This window comes from Hirundo rustica, chromosome 2, assembly GCF_015227805.2.
Source record: "Hirundo rustica isolate bHirRus1 chromosome 2, bHirRus1.pri.v3, whole genome shotgun sequence".
Classification (NCBI taxonomy): domain Eukaryota; kingdom Metazoa; phylum Chordata; class Aves; order Passeriformes; family Hirundinidae; genus Hirundo; species Hirundo rustica.
Window position 1 is genome coordinate 112,025,102 of NC_053451.1, and position 19,034 is coordinate 112,044,135.

Here is a 19,034-nt window from a genome sequence, read left to right on the forward strand (position 1 = left end):
ACCTCTTGATGTTTTACTGATAAAAACCCCTTCTATTAAAGTTATTGCAAAAATAAGCCAGTGACAAAAGGTACTCAAATTGCAGCAAGAGTTTTACAGGAAAATACAAGAACTTCATTTAAAACCCATATCCCTCCCCTTTCCCTTTCGTTGTTCTCTTACATTGATATTTCTCTGTACACAAACTGCTCTGTAATAACATTTGGTAATGGAAAAGACTCCATTTCAGTGCTGCTACTTTCAATAGCCACCTTCTGGGGATTCCTGGCACAGCAAGGTTATGACAAAATAAATGGAATGGCTGAGTCCTCTATCAGTAGGTTGGCAGAACAGGAACAAATGTTGTAGTAAGGGGAAAAGTTCTGGACATTCCCATTTCTGATGCACAGCTGCTTTGAGTTTCCTACCTTCCTGTATCTTCTGTTTTCCTTACCATATGATCCTGCTTCCAAGCACTGCAGGATCACCTTAACTGAGGGTGAAGGAAATGTGTAATTGTCACTGATTATAAAGCCTTTAAGCAACGCTGAAGGGAGTCAAATGATGTACACAGGCTCAAGAAACATCTGGTCTCACAGAGCAGTGACAGCAATCAGGACAACTACAGCCCATCTTGTGAAAGCTTTCACATTTTGATTCTGTCATCAGAGGTGAATGTGGGGCACAGGGAGCTTGTCCCAGGCTGCAGTCACTTGGAAAAGTCAGGTAAGGTCTCTGGCACCAGACAACAGCAAACTTTAATCTTGTCTACTCTAAACTGCCTCCCTTCCTAATCAGCCAGGAGCTAAGGGAACACAAAAAGAGCTGAAAGACACCCAAACCTTATATGGGCTACAGGGTGCCAATTCTCCTGTGCAGCAGAAAACAACCAGGCATTTTACATTTCAAAATAACAGTCACAGAAAGTCTAAAAGAGAGAAAAATGTAACCTGACTATATCAACATTACAGATTTTATTAAAGCACTTTTACCCATTCAGGTAATTTCTAAAGTGGTCATTTAGTCTACTTCCTTTCAAAACAATGTCTACAGTGACATCTAGAGCCTGGATACTGCAGTTAGTTTAATGTATTCTACTCCCAAACCCTACAGCTCTGCATTGCTTCTGCTGAAACAAAACACTGCTTGTTTACACTGCTTTAGACTGATACCTTAGACACTTTTTCCTAACCCATGTAATTTGAACAGATTTATTTCTAAGGATGGTATTTAAAAAAACCAAAAAAATGAAACCCTGTGATTCTGATGTTCTAAGAGATAGGATAAGCAGTAAAATAAATTCCTTTGCCCTTAGTGAAAATGGGCCTCCATCAGAGGCCCTTGAAGCTAAAACTTGGGGTTATTTCAAGAACATGGTCCAAGAAAAACAAGTGGGGTTTTCACAAAGATAAAGATGATGTTAAGTCTGAAATTCATTGGTATCACAACCAAACAATTAAAAGTACCTAGAATCTTCAACACAGAACAAGATGAAACATTCTACCAGCAATTAAGAGCCCATTTTTAGTATCTGTTTTAAGAAATGACTATTAAAACACCAAACTTAAAAAGAAAGCCTGTTACATAATAATCTTTTTGCTTTTAAAAGGAAAGGAGTAAGAGGTTGGGAACGGTCTGCAAGATCTGGGTACAGAAGATCAAATGAATCCTTATAAAAATCACCAGTTCAGTGTCTGTACTCCCTCCCCTCACAGGTCACCTGCAGGAGTTTGAAGCACAGTTCACGCTCCCTCAATCCTCTCTATTCACTAAAATCCGAGAGCCACTTCTCAAACTACATCATCAGAGCTTGCCAGAATCTTCCTTAATTCCTACAGGGCTTTACTCACTTTGGATGGAACCAAACTCTTGGAGAAGTGGGAATAGCTACTTTAGGCAATGACATTAACAAAAAACATGCATATTCAAATTGCAGAGTCAAGCCCACTTAGGTTAAAACTCCCAGCTACTTCCATTAAAATACTTTGGGATAAACTACTTCCATAAATATCCATAGAAACAGTACAAAGTTTGCCAGATCAAAACCAATACACACACACAGACTGGTCTTAAACACTGCATTTCTCCTCTCAAATTTATTTCTATTAAAGAAGGTTTTTATAATAATAAATGTTTATTGGACTGTCTCCAAGAAGTAGATAATATTACTAATATTGTGGCATTTAAGCATGTGCATCTCTGTGAAATCTTAGTGTGAATGAGGGCTGTCATTATGCTGTCAAATTGATGCCAATAAACTACCAATTCCAGTTTAATTTATGCAATTAATTTATACACACACTTTCCTAACAAGAAAAAAAATGCAAACAGATTCCATATGAATATTCAAAACCTAGAGATTAAACTGACTTTCAAAGCAAGTTGTAATCAAATGCGAGTGTAATTTGTGAATATAGACCTCCTAAATGTTCTATATTGGTGGAATTAGGGTGGGCTTTAATCTTACATGACACAGTAAGAGTAAAGACACATTCAGCAAATAGATTTCTTTTCTACAGCTCCACCCTTCCCTAAATTATAGAAATTGAAATTCAGTCATTTGCATTATTGTGGTGAAGGAAAAAAAAAAGTAATTAAGCCCCCTTACCTTCACATCTCTGTGAATTATATTATTATCATGACAGTAACGTAGAGCTTCCAGTATCTGTCTCATGTAATGACTGAAAAAACAAACACATTATGCATGACAAACCTGCAGGAAAAATTACTATGCACATTTAACAATCTAAATGTTAAAAGTCTAACTGTATAAAATTAATCAGCCAATTTAACCCCAAATATACAGAGCTCTGTAGAGTGGAATTTATGTTTATAATAATGAATAATACAATCTAAAATTTGAGAATTTTTCTGATTGAAGCCAAGGGAAATTAGAAAAGAAAAATCCGTGTTTTCCAGGTTTTCGTAAAGGTTTCAAATGTTCAGTAATTCTGCTTGATATGACAAGGAATTCAGGGACCCTCCACTTTTTTTTAATAACAAAACACAAAAGAAAAAAGAAAGAAAAAATGAATATCAGTGCCTGGTTCATCCAGAAAAGAATTGCACCAAGGTCTTGGCTTTCTTGATGCAGCCTGGCGAACAATCTCTTCCTCCACTGTGTCCAAAGGATGCCCTAAGATCACGGATCACAGCAGAGCCAACACATCCAGAGCATCCTGTGCTGCATCAGGGCATTACTGTGGGTAAGGGAGGCAATCCCTTTCCTCTGGAGGCTCCAGCTGGTTAGAGAATGGTTTTTTTCCACAGGAACATAACAATGCCCTGGATCAAGCTGCTCAGGGAGGCTGTGAAATCTCCCTCCTTGGAGGGATTCTAGACCCCACTGGACAAAGCCTTGAGCAACACGATACAAATGCTGTGCTGCCCCTACCTTGAGCAGGAGGTTGAGATACAGACATTGATGTCTCCTCCAACCTGGTTTCTACGGTGCTAAAAAATCTACAGTGTTGAGAAAAGCAAACAAAGAATCCTGTGTTTGAGCTCAACTATCAAGCCACTAGGACAGTGGGCTTCATTACCCTTCTGTAATTTCATAGATTCTTTCATCTTAGTTAATCTCCTAAGTGAAAAGGTGAAGTGACCATAAATGATACATAAGAAAGAAAAAATAAACCAACTCCACCTAGCAAGACCAGTAAAAGTCCAGTAAAAGACCAGTCAGGCAAATCACTTAATGCCATCATACGAGAGATCCATAAAGGCAAACACAGCCAGCTAGGTACTGGATGTGAAATACAGTTTTACTTTGTAATCTCATCTAAATCTGTAACTAGTAAATGGCAAAATGCTCCAAAATTCTACTTTGATTATGCTAATTATTGCAATAAATATCTAGAGTGTGGAAACAGGATTATTTATAGTATTCCAAGTTTCAACTTTTAGCTAACAGATTGCACAACAGTATATTCTACTCTTTTCTATTTATCCTGAGGGATTAATTAAAATTATAATAAATACCTGGCTACAGCCTCGCTGTAGACAAATCCAGCATCTGCTCTCTTCACAATTTCAAAACACAGGTCTGCTCCATCCATACTGCAGGTAAAAAGAGGCAAAAATGCTTAAAACTGATAACTACAATGAATTACACAAAAATGCCTTAAAAAAATCTATTTATTTCCTTTACATAAATCTTACATCAAGTATTCTAGATGCAAGTACAGTGCATTACTCACTAATTTAATGGGTAATCTAATAGAAAATGGCTTGCCACAGGTTAACCACTTTACTCAAGTCATGTAACAATTCTCTTAAAGCATTACCAATACCAAACATTTACTTTATTGCTTAAACTGCTCATTGAACAATGTGTGCAAGAAAAGTCAATGCCCTGCAAAGAGGACACTGCAATTTAACAATTAGCTCCTGATGTTAGGTAAAGTGTGTTCTTATAAGCATTACAAGTGCACCTCAGTACTAATGACTGTAGTATATTAAAAAAAAAAAAGTTACTAAATTTGAATTTTAAATGAAGACTTTAAAAAATACGCTAGAAATACAGTACAGTCTTGCCAGTTGGCATTCTCTTCTGGATAATAAAGCAGCCAAGAGGAGATTTTACAGCTCATAGACACCTGAGAACACCGACAGCCCACATACTGTATCACCAGCTATGAAACTCGAGACCTTTTTCCTCTTCTCCCCTCATCTTCCTGATCATCTAACTTCCCACAATGAGCAGCATTACACTTTGGATGCAGATATATTCATAGATCTTAGGCTGAAATTAGGCTGCCATTTCTCTAAAATGAAAGCAGCTTGCTGCTGCCCTCCTTTTCCCTCTCCTGAAAGGGACCTAAGGCAGATCGGTATCTAGAAATGTTCACAGCCTGATGGGGCAAGAAGAGAGTAACAAGAGTTAACAGGAACAATAAAAACTGCATAACTCATGTTTAATAAGGCACTTGCAGAAATATTGAATGTAACATGACTTTTTCAGCCTTCACACCTTTTCTTTTCACTCTCCAAAAAGAATCAAGGGAGTAAAAACCCAAAAGGCAGAGTTTCCAGGGCATCTGGACAGCCAACATTCCCAGGGCTGTTTCAGTAAGCTGCTCAGAATATCAGCATCACTTCTGCTTTGTAACATACCTGCAATGCCAAACTTCTGCTTAGGGAGCCACAAGCCATGTGCAGAAGCTTTAATTCCCAAACAGACCCTAAAGGTCTCCCTCATGCAAAATGTACTATCATCTGGACAGAGCACTGACAACGATAAGAGGGACTGGTGACCAAAAGAAAAGCACACTGAAGAGTGCAAAGAACCCCATATTGCCAAACCACATCTGTTCTTCACTGCATCAATATATTCCTCTGTAGGTTTTTTCCCCAACAGCTTTTCTGTCTTGCACAACCCCGACACCAGGTGTGCATACAGGGCTAAACATCACTCAGAGAATATCAGAGTCCATACAGCAGCCATGGGCAGGTTCACTGAGAGCAGCATAAACCTGGAATTCACTGGCTCATGGGAAAAAAAATCCCTCATGTCAACCTCTTGATGCTTTCTCAAATGCAGAATATACAAAATGTATGATCAGCTACCAAAAATAAGGAGATGCCATTCTCCTGAAGCAGCAGAACCCTTTAGAAGGCTAATTATCTGTACTTTATAACAAGTCAGTGAAATTAAAGATCCAGAGGCACTCAAGCTTTTTAGCAGCATCAATAGTTTCTGAGACACGGAGGGAGGAGTGTAATGTTTTTACATTAACTTTTCTATTATACAAAATGTTTATACTCAGCATGGTCTTTAACATGTATTTCTACCTCCCACTTACATATAACAGCATTTTTCATTGAAATTTTGTACCAGTAAGTGCCAGTTTGAATTTCTTCTTGGCAAAAATGTTTGAAAGTTTTACTCCATTAAGATGAACTATGTTGGCCTCCCAAACACAAAAATGAGTCAGGTATACTTTAATCTTTGACTTCAACTGACTATTTTTTCAAGACAAAATCTTTTTTTTTTAAAGAGTAGATTTTGATTTGTGTTTAAAGAGGGCTTGTATCTCTCCATGTGATACAATATATTCAATACGTGATATTGAATTTTACCTGAAAATCATGAGACTTTTGTCTAGCTGAGGCTGAAAAAGAGCCAGAGTCAACCTCAGTTATAAGAAATCCCAGAAAATTCAGTGAACCAACAGACTAAAAACTCAGCAAGAGCTCAACCACTTACAAGATGACTTTGAAGAAACTGAAAGCCTTGTATGATATAAAAGTAATGAAGTTTTGGAATATTGATGGAATTAAAGTTCAGGAAGCTTCAAGAGTTTGCAACTATCAGCATAAGCATGCGAAAACCACAAAAAAAGAAAAAAGATAAATTAAAATCCACTGAAGTAAATGTACAAATATATTCATGTTGAAGACATAAGTGGATGATGCAAAAAATTTGGGGAAAAATCAGAACAGTCGTAACCTGAGAGAATTCCCTGCCACCAGCAGAGGGAGCTCACGGAAGGGACATGAACTATCTATCGATCTATATCTATATCTACAATAAGTAAATATAAATATTTTTATACATGTATATACTCAGAAATCTACTCTGACACCAGCAGTGAGTGAGGAACACACAGCATACTGCATAAGAGATCTGTGGTTTCATACTGGGGGATGACAGCTTTGAATTTGCAGACTTAATAGGATGTGGCCTACAATTTAATTTATTGATGAAGAATGGGAAAGCTTTAGAAGCACTGCTTCATTTAGGGAACTGAATTATTACTTAATAAATGTAAGATAAAAAATTCAGAGCTGACATACTGCTCATAACTGAGTTTACTGACTTTTGTACTGAGTATGTTCAAGGCTTGTGCATGATGGCATTTTCCCCTTCACCTGGACAGTTTTTATATATTTGCCATCTTCACTTACCTCAAATAAGCCAGCTGCAACCCTGTTAAGTACTGCTTTTATGAATTTGAGATTTTAAACCTGAAGCATTTTTACAAGTTACCCACATTAAATGGCAAAGCTGTATGTATACAACTATATTTATATATAAATAAATATATATATTTCTCCTAACTGCTAAATCTTAACAGATCAGTTCTTGTAATGTCCCAAGGTATAAATCTCTCTTGGAATGCACCAAGAAAAACAAACCCACCTATGTACAGTGGTGAGACAATATTCTGCAAGTGACCAGATACCAAAGTATTTGGAATGCACTCATTGCTCCTGTATCTGAGCTCTTCAGCATGGAAGTACTCTCAGTCCATATATACTGAGGATAAACTCCAAATAATGAACTCATAAGTCTAAAATCTAGTTTTCAGTATTTGCTTTCTTTTAGAAATACTGCAAGCAGCTCTGACCCTTCTCAAAGTATTCTAACTGATAAAAAATCAGTGATCGTTAGGAAAAAATATAATAAGCAATAGAACATTAAGTGACACTTGTATACCACAGAGAAAACAGTATTCTAAATAAAACCAGGAGGCTTATGGGGGACCTCATCTATCTCTACAAATGCCTGAAAGAGGTCGTAGCCAGGTCAGAGTGTTTATTCTCTCAGGTAACAAAAGCAATCAGGAAAGGTGAAATGGCATCAATATGTGCTAGGGGAGGTTTACATTGGGTAGCAGTAAAAATTTCTTCACTGAGAGGGTTGTCAAGCACGAGAACAGGATGCCCAGGTTAATAGTGTAGTCACCATCCCTGGGGTTATTTAAAAGATGTGCAGATGTGGAGTTTAGGGACATGGCTTAGTGGTGGACTTGGCACTGCTGGGTTAATGGCTGGACTTGATGATATTACGAGGTCTTTTCCAACCTAAATGACCCCATGATTCTGTACAGCTGCCAGCAAATAACACCAAGAATGGGAAAGAAAATTACAACTCTATTACAGACAGTAGAACTGGCCTTTTTCAGATGTAAGGTGTCTCCAGAGCCTGCAAAAGATCATTTCCTTTAGAGTAAAGAGTCCCTCTGGGGGGGCAGCTGGGATGCGTGTGAGGGAAATCATTTGCACAGGTAGATCCTCTCTCACTTGTAACACAGTGACACCTAAATACTTTTTAAATAATATTCTCACCTTAGCAACAAGACCTTCTGGGATAGGGTCTGCTTCTTACTCTACACATGCACTTCATCTGTTATGACCACCTGCTTCAGTGCAATTTATTACAGCAGCACCAAGGAGCCCGATGGTAATCTGAGATATAGGACATTTTATAGAGTGCTTGAGTTTGTGTATGAATAAGGGGTTCAAAACAGAGCTCGTTTTTGGTGTTAAATCCCATTGCTACTGTTCATCGGTGCTTCCATGAATCGTGGTTTGATTTTTGAAATGTTTCTTTTCACAAAAGCTTAAAAATTGGGCACAAGTTGTACATTTTCCTGAGTGCTTCAATCAGTTGGTACCAAGGACATGCTACATTTGCTTATTTCACTTGTACTTTTCCTGTATCAGCAGGTTTGGCAAGATATTCAGGGTCCTCCTAGCAGCTGCCCCACGCAGCTCACAGCCTATGAAACAGCAGTGAACCAATCTATCATTTATGTGCAAAGGATGGCACAAAGTTTTAGGTTTGGTTATTCCACACATTTCATGTGCTTGGGCCTGCCTTCATGGAAAGCACCTGCCAGCCCACAAATCACTCGTCACAGCTGGGTTTATTTCTCCTCTGCAGATCTGTGTTGTCTCCCCATTTTTGGTCACTTCAGAGTAACTAGACCCTAATGAAATGCATTTTATTACTGCGGACAGAAACCTGCCACGAATCAGTCGAGCTGGTTACAAAAACACCACAATGAAACAGAAAGCAGTATGGGAGAAAATCAATTACCTACGTGTACAGAAATGCTTTTCCGCTAACTCCAAGTTTGTTTTTATGGTCACAGTTTCAGAGTGTGCCCCTAACTGCTCCGACTCAGGCAATGCAGTCTCGCTCCACACAAACACCAGTCTGCTGCTGAATCGCTTTGCCAAAGCATCCCCTCCAGCACAACAACACATCCGCCACAGCTCTTCCATTCCCTGCCACATTTCGAGCACAGGTGCTCCCACTGCCTCATTTTCTATCACTGCTACAAAAGACTGATGAGCTTGGTGTACAAAGGAGACAAGGACGTACATATGATAAACAATCATCATCCCTCCAATAATTTAGCTTTGTAATTCCTTCTTTCATGTGGCCTGAAGTCAGGTGCAGTATTTGTGTAGTAATTCTAATTGTTCAGACTTGCTTTTTATGTGTACAAACATATTAGAATAGGGTTGTCATTAAAAAATAATTACTGCTTTTGTCTCCTATTTCTGAGCTATTAGCATGGCAAAAATGGAAGCAAACCCTTTTTTCTCCATTTCCAAATCTTGTTAATTATCTGAGTACGACTACCCAGGTGTACATAATTATTTCATAACAGGGTAATTAAAGCCCCTTGGTCCATGCTTTGGGATTTTCAAAATAAAAAGCAAAGTCAGTACTGAATCAAAATGTACAGAGAGGAAAGCAAAGAACAGTTATTTCACAAAACTGTAAGTCTATACACTCATCTAAAAAACACAGAAGACTTGCAAACAACAATTTTCTGCTTTATCTAATGTTTTTGTTGTGGCTTTTCTACTAATTCAGTGGTAAATCACATGAAAACGTGGTATTTTTTATGTGGACATCTCAAATCAAATTCTTGGCTCTAGAGGGCAAGCCAGTTTTACCTAACAAACTGGTATGATGTGGTAACTCCAACATCAGCAGCTCCAATCCATCAGAAAACATAAGAAGATCAGAGAAATTTAAGGAGTACAAATGCTCAGACTGACTAGGAATGAATATATAGTGAGCATAAAAAGAAGAGCTGGTAGGCAGAGAGAAAGAAGATCAAATACAGAACATGCACTAAAGACCATTTCACATGTCTGGTTGTATCCTTCCCATTTAGATAAAAATTTAAGTTTGGAAGAACTAGTAATTTTCTCTCAAAGAACGGATGTGGTAATTTTGGGGCTGCCCCTCTTCTTTGTTTCTTGATGTTGAATAAAAATATCTATCCACTGCTGAAAAGTCTTATTTTGTCCCCTCTTACAAATAAACTCTTACATTCAAACTTCCAAAACAAGTGTTTTAGACAAAAGCCTCTTTTCATATATTGTGAACAGGTATATTGATTTACAAGAATACTTAAATACACCAATAACTTTACTTTCTTATCTAGTAATAGAAAAGCAGTGCTAAAGAAGCAACAGTGTGGGGAAAAAAATAAACAGAATTTTACAACTGGAACAAAATACCCTCAGTTCCCCAAAGGTGATGTCTACCAGCAGATTTTCAACCCGTCCTCCTACCCTGCAGCCATCAAAAAAGATCATGCTTGTCTTTAGAAAGCCCTGGTGTTCACCAATTAGACACTGGGACAACCTGGACTTGCCAGAAATAAATGTTTTCAAAGCTCTCAAGACCTCTGAGCTACAACACCTCCAGGCGTGAGCAGACACTTTCAGGATTTTATTTAGCAAATGACAACACAGAAAGGTAGAAGCAAGGAGAGAAACTTACAACTCAAAGACCATATAAAGCATTCCATCTGAGCTGTATGTCTCCAACAGTTCAACAATGTGAGGATGCTTCAGCATGTGACAAATACTGGCTTCTCTCTTCAGGTCTGTGGAAGATAAGAAGGTAGTTGCAGATTAGCTACATATTCAAGCTATTTAGAACACAGCGTTCGGAAAGATGTACACATTTGAATTTTCTTATAAATTAGTAAATCTTTATAAAGAACACTGACAAGATGATATTTAATTATGCTTAATTCAAATACATATCTCTCATAACTGAAGAGATTCTTGAATTCACACATTAAGAGAAGATCTCCTTGGTCATAGTCTGAAGAACTCTACCGACGTAAGTTCCTTTAATGTACAGTTGCAGACTACACTGAGATTGTCACCCTAAATATTTAACATCACTGCAGAAGACAGACTTTCACCACACTACAGAACTACTAATAACTGGAGGTCTCTACTCGAAATCCTCTGCTCCAAGCAAGGTGAACTGGAGCAGATTGTGCAGGCCCACACCCAGCTGAGCTCTGAACATGTCCAGGTGTGAAAACTCTACAACTGCCCAGAAAACCTACACCAGGACCTGATCATCCTCATCAGTAAAGAAGTATTTTTCTTACGTTTAAATTTCTTGCAGTTTACTCCTTTAACAGTATTTATTTTAAAATCACATTATATGAAATGACACTGCATAAATTTTAATCAGCATATATTAGCTGGCATCTCTGGTCTAGAGAAGAGTGAATAAAGCAGGAAAAAGCAACTAAAAGAAGAGCAAAAACCACTCTGAAATCTCTCAAAGCTTGAGAGATTTTGTTTTAAATAACACTCTTACTTTTTCTGATCACAAATCAATCCTTCTGCAGACAAAGAAATGCAAAAAAACCAAACCACCCCAAATTAATTTTCTTTCTTCTTTGTTGAAACTATTTGGTATTTTTGTTATTTATCATCATCAAACTTTTTTCTTTTAACTTATCTACTTCTAGAGAGAATAGCAAAATCTTGAATGAATAGCTTTGATGATAATTTGGTAAGTGAGGAAAATATCAGTCTGAATTCTGAAGCAGACATTTTACTTTTCTATTCTCTTTATGTACAATTGGTCATTGATCACGGAGGACCTACACACATACATTTACGGAGAAATAAAAATACGATTTCTTTACTTGAGGATATACACCAGATAATTGTCTATTTTCACATTTGCCCTCTTACATTCTTAACATGAATCAATTATATTGAAAAATGCAAGCAGCAAGATGAACATTCTTTTATGTGAAGCATTTAACAGGTAACTCAGATTTATGCTGGACTCTGGATCTTTCAGCCATCTATAAATTCAAATGAAAAGCTGAGAGTTTGGAAATGACTGAATTTCAATCCAAGAAAAATGTTCAGATTCACAAAGTGTAAATTTTGTTACCAGAACTTTCGTATTACACCTGCATTGAGTGTCCCCTCCCTCACAACCTTGAAAATACAATCGAAAAGCAAAATGACAGAGCAATCCTTTAGAAACCATCATGTAATGGCACCTTAGGAATTGCAAGCAGAACAGCAAACAGAAGTATCATTCAGTGATACAGAAGAAATTTTGATAAAGAAATGAATGTAAATTTTGGCCTTTATTTGTCCATCTATTTATGTAGATGAAATTCTGCAAACTAAGAAAACAGCAGTATGTCTTTCCCTATGGAAAATACTCACATTATCAGTTCTTACACCACCTTAATGCAGAATAACTACTGAAGCCACACTGTAACTTTCCCTTCCATCATAATAGGCAATAATTTGACACTAAATGGCTCCCACCCCTTTTCTAGGCAGAGAGATTCACTCAAGTACACATCCAGTCCTTCCTAAAGAGGATCAGAGACAAGCACACTGAGGAGCAGTGTAAGAGAACGAAGAACTGTGATTCTGCAAATGACTATGATCTTCAGAAAATAGCTGCTTTCGTTTTGTCTCTTACTGTACAACTTTAATGCCACCAACACTTCACTGTTGTATCCGATACCTAGTTCAGATGGAAGGCCAAGTGAAAATATCCGAAAGGAAATTACAGGAAAGTGATGCTTTATTTACAGGCAAAAACTGTGTTCAAAACAGTTTATTTTGGCTGCTCCCTTTATTAATATTTTGTGTTATTTTCCTTTATTTCAAAGGAATTAGAATTGAAAGGAAGAAAAGTATATGCTGCCATTTCCCTCATTCCTCTGTGTAATATTAGATGAGTGCAACAATTTCTCACAGACAGAGCACCAGCACAAGAGGAAGGAGAAACAAACTGGAAAATAAAATCTCCAAGCAGGAAAACAAATGAACAGAAGTTACAGAACAAGGCTTTTTATGACTAAGGGGTCTTGGGGCTAAGAGCAGAACAAAGTCCTATTTTAAACACAGCAGGGACTTGTTCAACAGTAGGCCTATTAAGAAAAAGAAAACGAGGTATAAAGAGACAGACAAGTACATACCACACTGATTCAACAAAGCCACAGGGCAGGAGAGAGATGATGGATTCTGAAGTACATTTGGATCGAGACCCAAAGGTCAAAATAAGTCATGTTTAAGACCAGTAAAAAGGAAAGGGGAGGAGGAGAAAAGGCAGAGATGACACATACGTTTCACTGTTTTCACCTAAAAAAAATTACATCAGCATCTACTCAATCCTTTATCAGCTTCTTTTTCCAGACTGAATTAGATTTTATCTCTGCAGGTTCAAGAGGTAAATAGAATCACAAGTACCCACAGACACAGTTCCAGTTCTGAAATGCGACACAAACCCAAGCAGATGTTTGGTTGCTCCAATGATTGAGGACTAAGAAAAACCCCATTATTATCTTGTGAGCCACAATATTATCTGTGGCATCATTCTGAATACAACATTGTATGAACTATTTGCTACCTCCTGTTAAGTTTTCTAAACCTCTGCTCAGTATTTGAGCCATGTCATGTAGTAATAAAGGTCTCAGATACACATCCCATATTCAAATTAGCCTTTCATATTCCAGACAACTACAAAAGATTCAGGACAACTCTAGAATCTGCCAATGGAGTAAGTTGGCTTTTAGCAGCAAGAGGTGATGTGTCATTGACTAATGGTCATGTGTCCCATATTTCCAGCAGTCTCCTTCACTAGTAAACAAAATTTAGCTGAAAGAACATATCCTCAGGCAAAGCAAGGTCTTGGAATCGAAACCGAACTGTCATCTTTTACTGGCTGGACTATTTAACTTCATTTGAATCCTTTCTGAACCCTTCATTTATTCATTTTTCTCTTCTTGATATGGCTGAAGAAATTACTTTCTGGTTCATTCTTTAGGCTTTCCCTGTCAGCACTTTTTTCAAAATCAAACGTAATCGACAACAGTGACAATAAATGGAACTCTAAGTTTTAAAAGCACAAGCTTTAGAAATTCCTCTGCGAGTTGCATCAAAGGTATTGTCACACAACCAGGAACAGGGAAAACGACTTGGTGTTCCATTTAACTTATTTAGCACACAGACTCACACTTTACATCATAATTTAAAAAGCATTTACAAGGTATCCTTTTACACAACTGTTAACCAATAAATATCCCAGAATTTCAGTCTGTTTACAAAACTTTGAGGGTTGTTTTAGCAACTGAAGACATGTTAAACTTTCCATTTTAGACCTCGCTAATCATTTAGAGAGACATTAAGGTTGTTAACATGGCAGGAAAGTTCAGACTTTGGTGACAAAGAAGAAAAGTTTAAAGATGAAAAAGGGAATTCCCAGACATAATCACCACACAGAGAAAATGCAGCCTCATGTGTGGCTAGTGACACTGAAAGTAAATTGTTGGAAGTACTAAAAAAGATAACTGCTCTACATAATTGCACAGAAAGATATATCAGTCTTTGATAGAAAACATAAAACATGAGCATCACTTAAAATTCCGATGGGAATTAACAACCTTATATCCTACACATCTCTGAGAATTCTGGCAAACACCTAACTTCCTATCAAAATCTGATACCCAACATTTTAAAACATCTCAAATATACCGAACATATTTTCAAACTATGTTCATGGACGAATTAGATGATCTCTAGCAGCGTATATAATAGCATCATTTCATCATTTTAAAAGTGACATGCATAGACTGTAGCAGCCCCATCTTTTTTTGGGACAGGTAGCTCCAAGTTTCTTAGCAAGGTGGAAGGCACGTGTCACACATGTCATTTTTATACATACACCATTCTGATTTTCTAGGTTCAGACCCCTAAAGGATGAGTTTTCCATCCACAGTTTGGGTATGACAGTATTTTGAAAGGAAGTATCTGCATCGGTAAGCTTCTTGCTTAAAACGCTTCTATATATTTTGCACAGCAAGATATGATTATATATAATTTAAACAGACATGGCAGTACTGAGTTGTAAAGGGAAAATCAATATGCTTTGTTCACTTGTGTTATAAATAAAATCGACCAAATTCAAAGTATCAAAATTTAGAATTTTATTGTGAGACAAAATATCAGTCTCGGAAAGCCACAATTTAAAAGGACAGCACCGAGCCCGGGATCGATGCCGGGTGAACACGGATAACAAGCTCTGTCAGCCTGGTATCCCCCCCAAGTTCACAATTTCTGGTCTCCGGCCACCCCTTTTTATACACAAGATCGCGGAGTGAAGTCCGAAATTCTGACGTTATCCTCTCCGAGGCGTCTTCATTAATTATTCAAGTCCCGGTATCGGGAGTCTGAATAGACCGGTAGGGTGAAACAATGCCGTTGATGGCCGAGCCCGGGTGTGTCGTGTATATGTTAATTTCGGCGGAGACGAGTAGAGATATCCATCTGAAGTGATTATCTTGGTCTCCGGACTTGTATCTTCTTTTTCCGTTGTCTTTTGTATCCTTTCAGGGATTCCCGGCAGCGATAGTTTCTAGGCCCCCTCTCTGGTAATTCAAACAAGCTCTTTCTGTGTCCCTCCCACACCTTTTCAGGCTAGGGATATTTTGTATTTTGTTGAATCCCCCGTCTTCCCAAATTAACCCACAAAATGCTAAAACAAAACCTAACTTCTAACATGCTACTTTATACAGGACTTATAATCATACATTCAGTATTACAATTTATATTCTATTAACATGAAGTAACTTCAGAGCAGATGTTACATTCCTTTTTGACGACCTGTAGCCAAAGCATGTTTGTGTCTCTCTCCTGGTAGTTAATGCATGTTTGTGTCTCCCTCCTGGTAATTCTTAATCATGTTATGTCTCGTGCTTCCCCCTCCCTTGTCCTTTCAAGCGAGAGGAATTCCTGCACTCTCTTCTGAGTTGCTTAACTCTGAGTTAACTCAGAGTTTGTTGGATTAAAATAAAACCTTACATTTATTTAGATGATATTAAATTTTATCTATCAACACGAATTAACTTTAGGACATATATCACAACTTGGTTATGTTATTTTCACCAACCATCCTTTGGTGAGCATCCTGGAGAAGCTCCTGACCGCCACAATGGAATTCTTCCAGAAACAGCTAAACTGGACTGTGTGCCTTGGAACGTGCCTGAACAGACCAGGGAGACACTGAGCTCCCAGCCCCAGCTGTTTCACCCTACACACACACACACACACACACACACACTCTGGCTTTTGTCCTGTGGATTGCTAGCCTTTGCTAGATGTTAAACTCCCACTCAGCCGGGCAGGGGTAGAAAATACAAGTAACAAGAACAAAAAACCTCATGGGTTGAGACAAAGACAGGGAGATTGTTTATCAGCTATTTTCAGCCAAACAGCCTTGACGAAATTTTTTTGCCAATTAAAACAAGTACTTACTGATTTGAGTAGAGGGAATCAAGAAGAAAAACATGAAACCAAGGAATTTCCTGCTCCTTTTCCTGGGCTTAGCTCCCCTCCAGCCCCCAGCTGTGAGGGGTGCAGCGGTGAGGGCCCTGCTCAGCACACTGCAGGGTTCTCCATCTGCTCTGACATAGTGAATCTCCTCCTTCCCTGACCTTGCTGCTCCCTCTTTTTGTTCCACACCCCCTACACTTGGCTCCAGTGTTTCCTACCCCCCTTCAGTGTATCCTCACACAAGCACCACACGCAAGGCTGACGGGTTCAGCTCAGGCCCGCTGGGGATGTCCGGGAACCCACAGCCCTGAGCGGCTTTCCCTCCGGTCATAACAAAAACATTTAATCCCTTACATTTAATCCAGATCTATTTCCCCTTCTGCTGCAGACACTACACACCTCTGCCTCAAATCATCCTGGAAGAGCCCTGTGGAGCATCCTGCACAACACCAAATTCCAGCTGAACCAATCACATCGTACCTGAGGTCACACTTCCAGGGGAATACTGACTTAAAACATTTCCCTATCTCCTCTCTTCGCCCATTCTTGCTGCGCTGTGCGAATTACTTCTAGGCTTTATTATTCTAATAATACATCAGGGAAGTAATAAAAGCTCTCAGTGCAGCCAGCACATTGCAACAGGAACGAGCAGCTGGAGGTGGGAACATCCTGTATTGACATTGGCAGTGAAACTCCTATACTACAGAACCGCAATGTTTCTGCCCCAAAGATCTGCTCTTTTTAATTTTTTTTTTTTTTTTTTTCTTCCACTAGAGAGTATTCCCATTTCCCTTAATTAAGACAGCACTTCCTGTCTTTCTGGGATAGGAGCGACTCCTCATCACACAGACACATCCCACCAGTTAATGACTCGTTGCCTCAACAAGCGCTAAAAGCTTTTCCTGCCTCTCCTCCCACGCGCTGTGGGGTGGCTGAGGCTCCGGGGTAGCCAAGCTGATTTAACTGCTGGCTCTTTCCCCCTTCATCCCACACACATTCCTGCCCTCTGTTCCAGCAGCCTGCAGCTTGTCACACCACACACCAAAACCGTTTCAGCGCTAACTCAGTTAAGGAAAATATAAGTTTATTTTTGTCTCCACTGGCTCACACTGTTTTGCAGTTTTAGCACTGGAAATGGTTCATGAGCAACCTCGACTACAGAACTCAAAAGAAAGAAAAGGAATATAGAAGGAGAAAGAAAATAAGACTTGGAAAAGCAGCCTTTAAAGCTGCTTGGGATGTTGCAAAACACAGGTACACCTTTCCCTGAAAGGGTCTCCACTGTCACCAAACCTTTACTTCATAATCCATCTGTACCTTAGCAAACATGCCCAAAACAGGCACCACAAAGAAAGAAATGCATGTAGCTGTGAGTGGCCCTTGATAAAAATGCCATGGGAATCAATAAGTACCATGGCAATGTGAGAGAATCCATCTCCTGTCAGTATCTTTTGTTTTAATGCTACTGTAGCATTTGGAAACAAAATGCTGGCACGAAGCAAGAACCAGATGTTGTCACAGCTGATATTTCCCTTTCTGAGACCTCCATGATGAAGCCTATGGAAATCTTCATTTTGTGGAAGTAGACTTTGTAGACGTTCACTAAATTCTGAGTAACTTTCACTTGCTACTCAATTCTTTCTCAGTGTTTGGACATAAATATAAACATGTTAATGGCCTTTTACTGAAGCTGGGTGTCTTGGGAGACTTAAAAAGGCAATTTTCCTTCCTCAATTTATAATCTGTCAGCTATGATGAACATGGAACTGGGTGTGAAAAAATCCCACTTTTCTCTCAGCTTCTGATACATCCACCAGACTTTTCCAGAATCAAGTATCTGACAGCGTAAGTTGTTTTGCACCATTGTCTCCATGAAAACAACTTTCTCTCCTTTTATTCTCTTTCTCTCCTTTACTGACATGCAAATAAGCAATGCTTCATAAATAAGATGGTGTATTTTAGGAAATGAATCAACTTGAACTAATAAAAGTGTTTAAGAATGCCCAAAAGGGTATTTAACAGCTGCCTACTGCAGATAATCTAAACCCACTTCACTTAATTAAATGGTAATTATTAGCAACTTTTTACAAAGCACCCACCACACTGAAGAAATATCTAACATTTTTCAAGGAAGAATGAAGATTAGATATCTCTCATCTAAGACTTTGCACATTCTATGTCTTCTTGGTTAATACTCAATAGCAGGTTCAGAGGTAGGGGAAAAGGGAAAGATGAAGCATAACAATGTGAAAGCAATACTTTCTGGATTATTATTATTTTTTTAAAATTAATTACAAACTGTCTTTTCTCTGTGGCAAAGTAGCTTCAAACTCAAGAAAGAATATAATAATCAGAAGCAGGGTTACAAACTCCATAAATTATTTTAAAAAGGCCTTCAAGATAGAAATGGAATTGCTGCTGAAGACATTTTGCAACCTGTGCCGTAAAATCTGAAACACTTCTAATGTTGCAGTGTTTTCAATAATTAATGAAAGGAAATTGAAAATAGTCATTGACTCTCAAGTTGTGATCAATCAAGTCATGAAAGTGGGTTCACTACTGATAACATTTACTAAATCCCACGTTCCCACCTGTTTCCCAGCACTGTGTAAAAGCCTGAAACCCAACACCTTCCCAAGTGCCATAGACCACAGGTTTTTACACTGCAAACCACAATTTTA

At 38.4% G+C, this 19,034-nt stretch overlaps 1 protein-coding gene across 6 annotated transcripts in view; it reads right to left on the minus strand.

Moving 5' to 3' along the window:
- The window catches only part of CASK (calcium/calmodulin dependent serine protein kinase), a 190,759-nt gene that overhangs the window by 97,382 nt on the left and 74,343 nt on the right, over positions 1 to 19,034 (minus strand). For all 6 annotated transcript variants that reach the window (XM_040056686.2, XM_040056682.2, XM_040056685.2 and 3 more), the window contains exons 3-5: positions 10,517 to 10,622; positions 3,961 to 4,038; positions 2,588 to 2,660 (exon numbers count right to left, since the gene is read on the minus strand). In XM_040056686.2, coding sequence (XP_039912620.1) covers positions 2,588 to 2,660; positions 3,961 to 4,038; positions 10,517 to 10,622 — 257 coding nt within the window. The remainder of the gene's footprint in view (positions 1 to 2,587; positions 2,661 to 3,960; positions 4,039 to 10,516; positions 10,623 to 19,034) is intronic.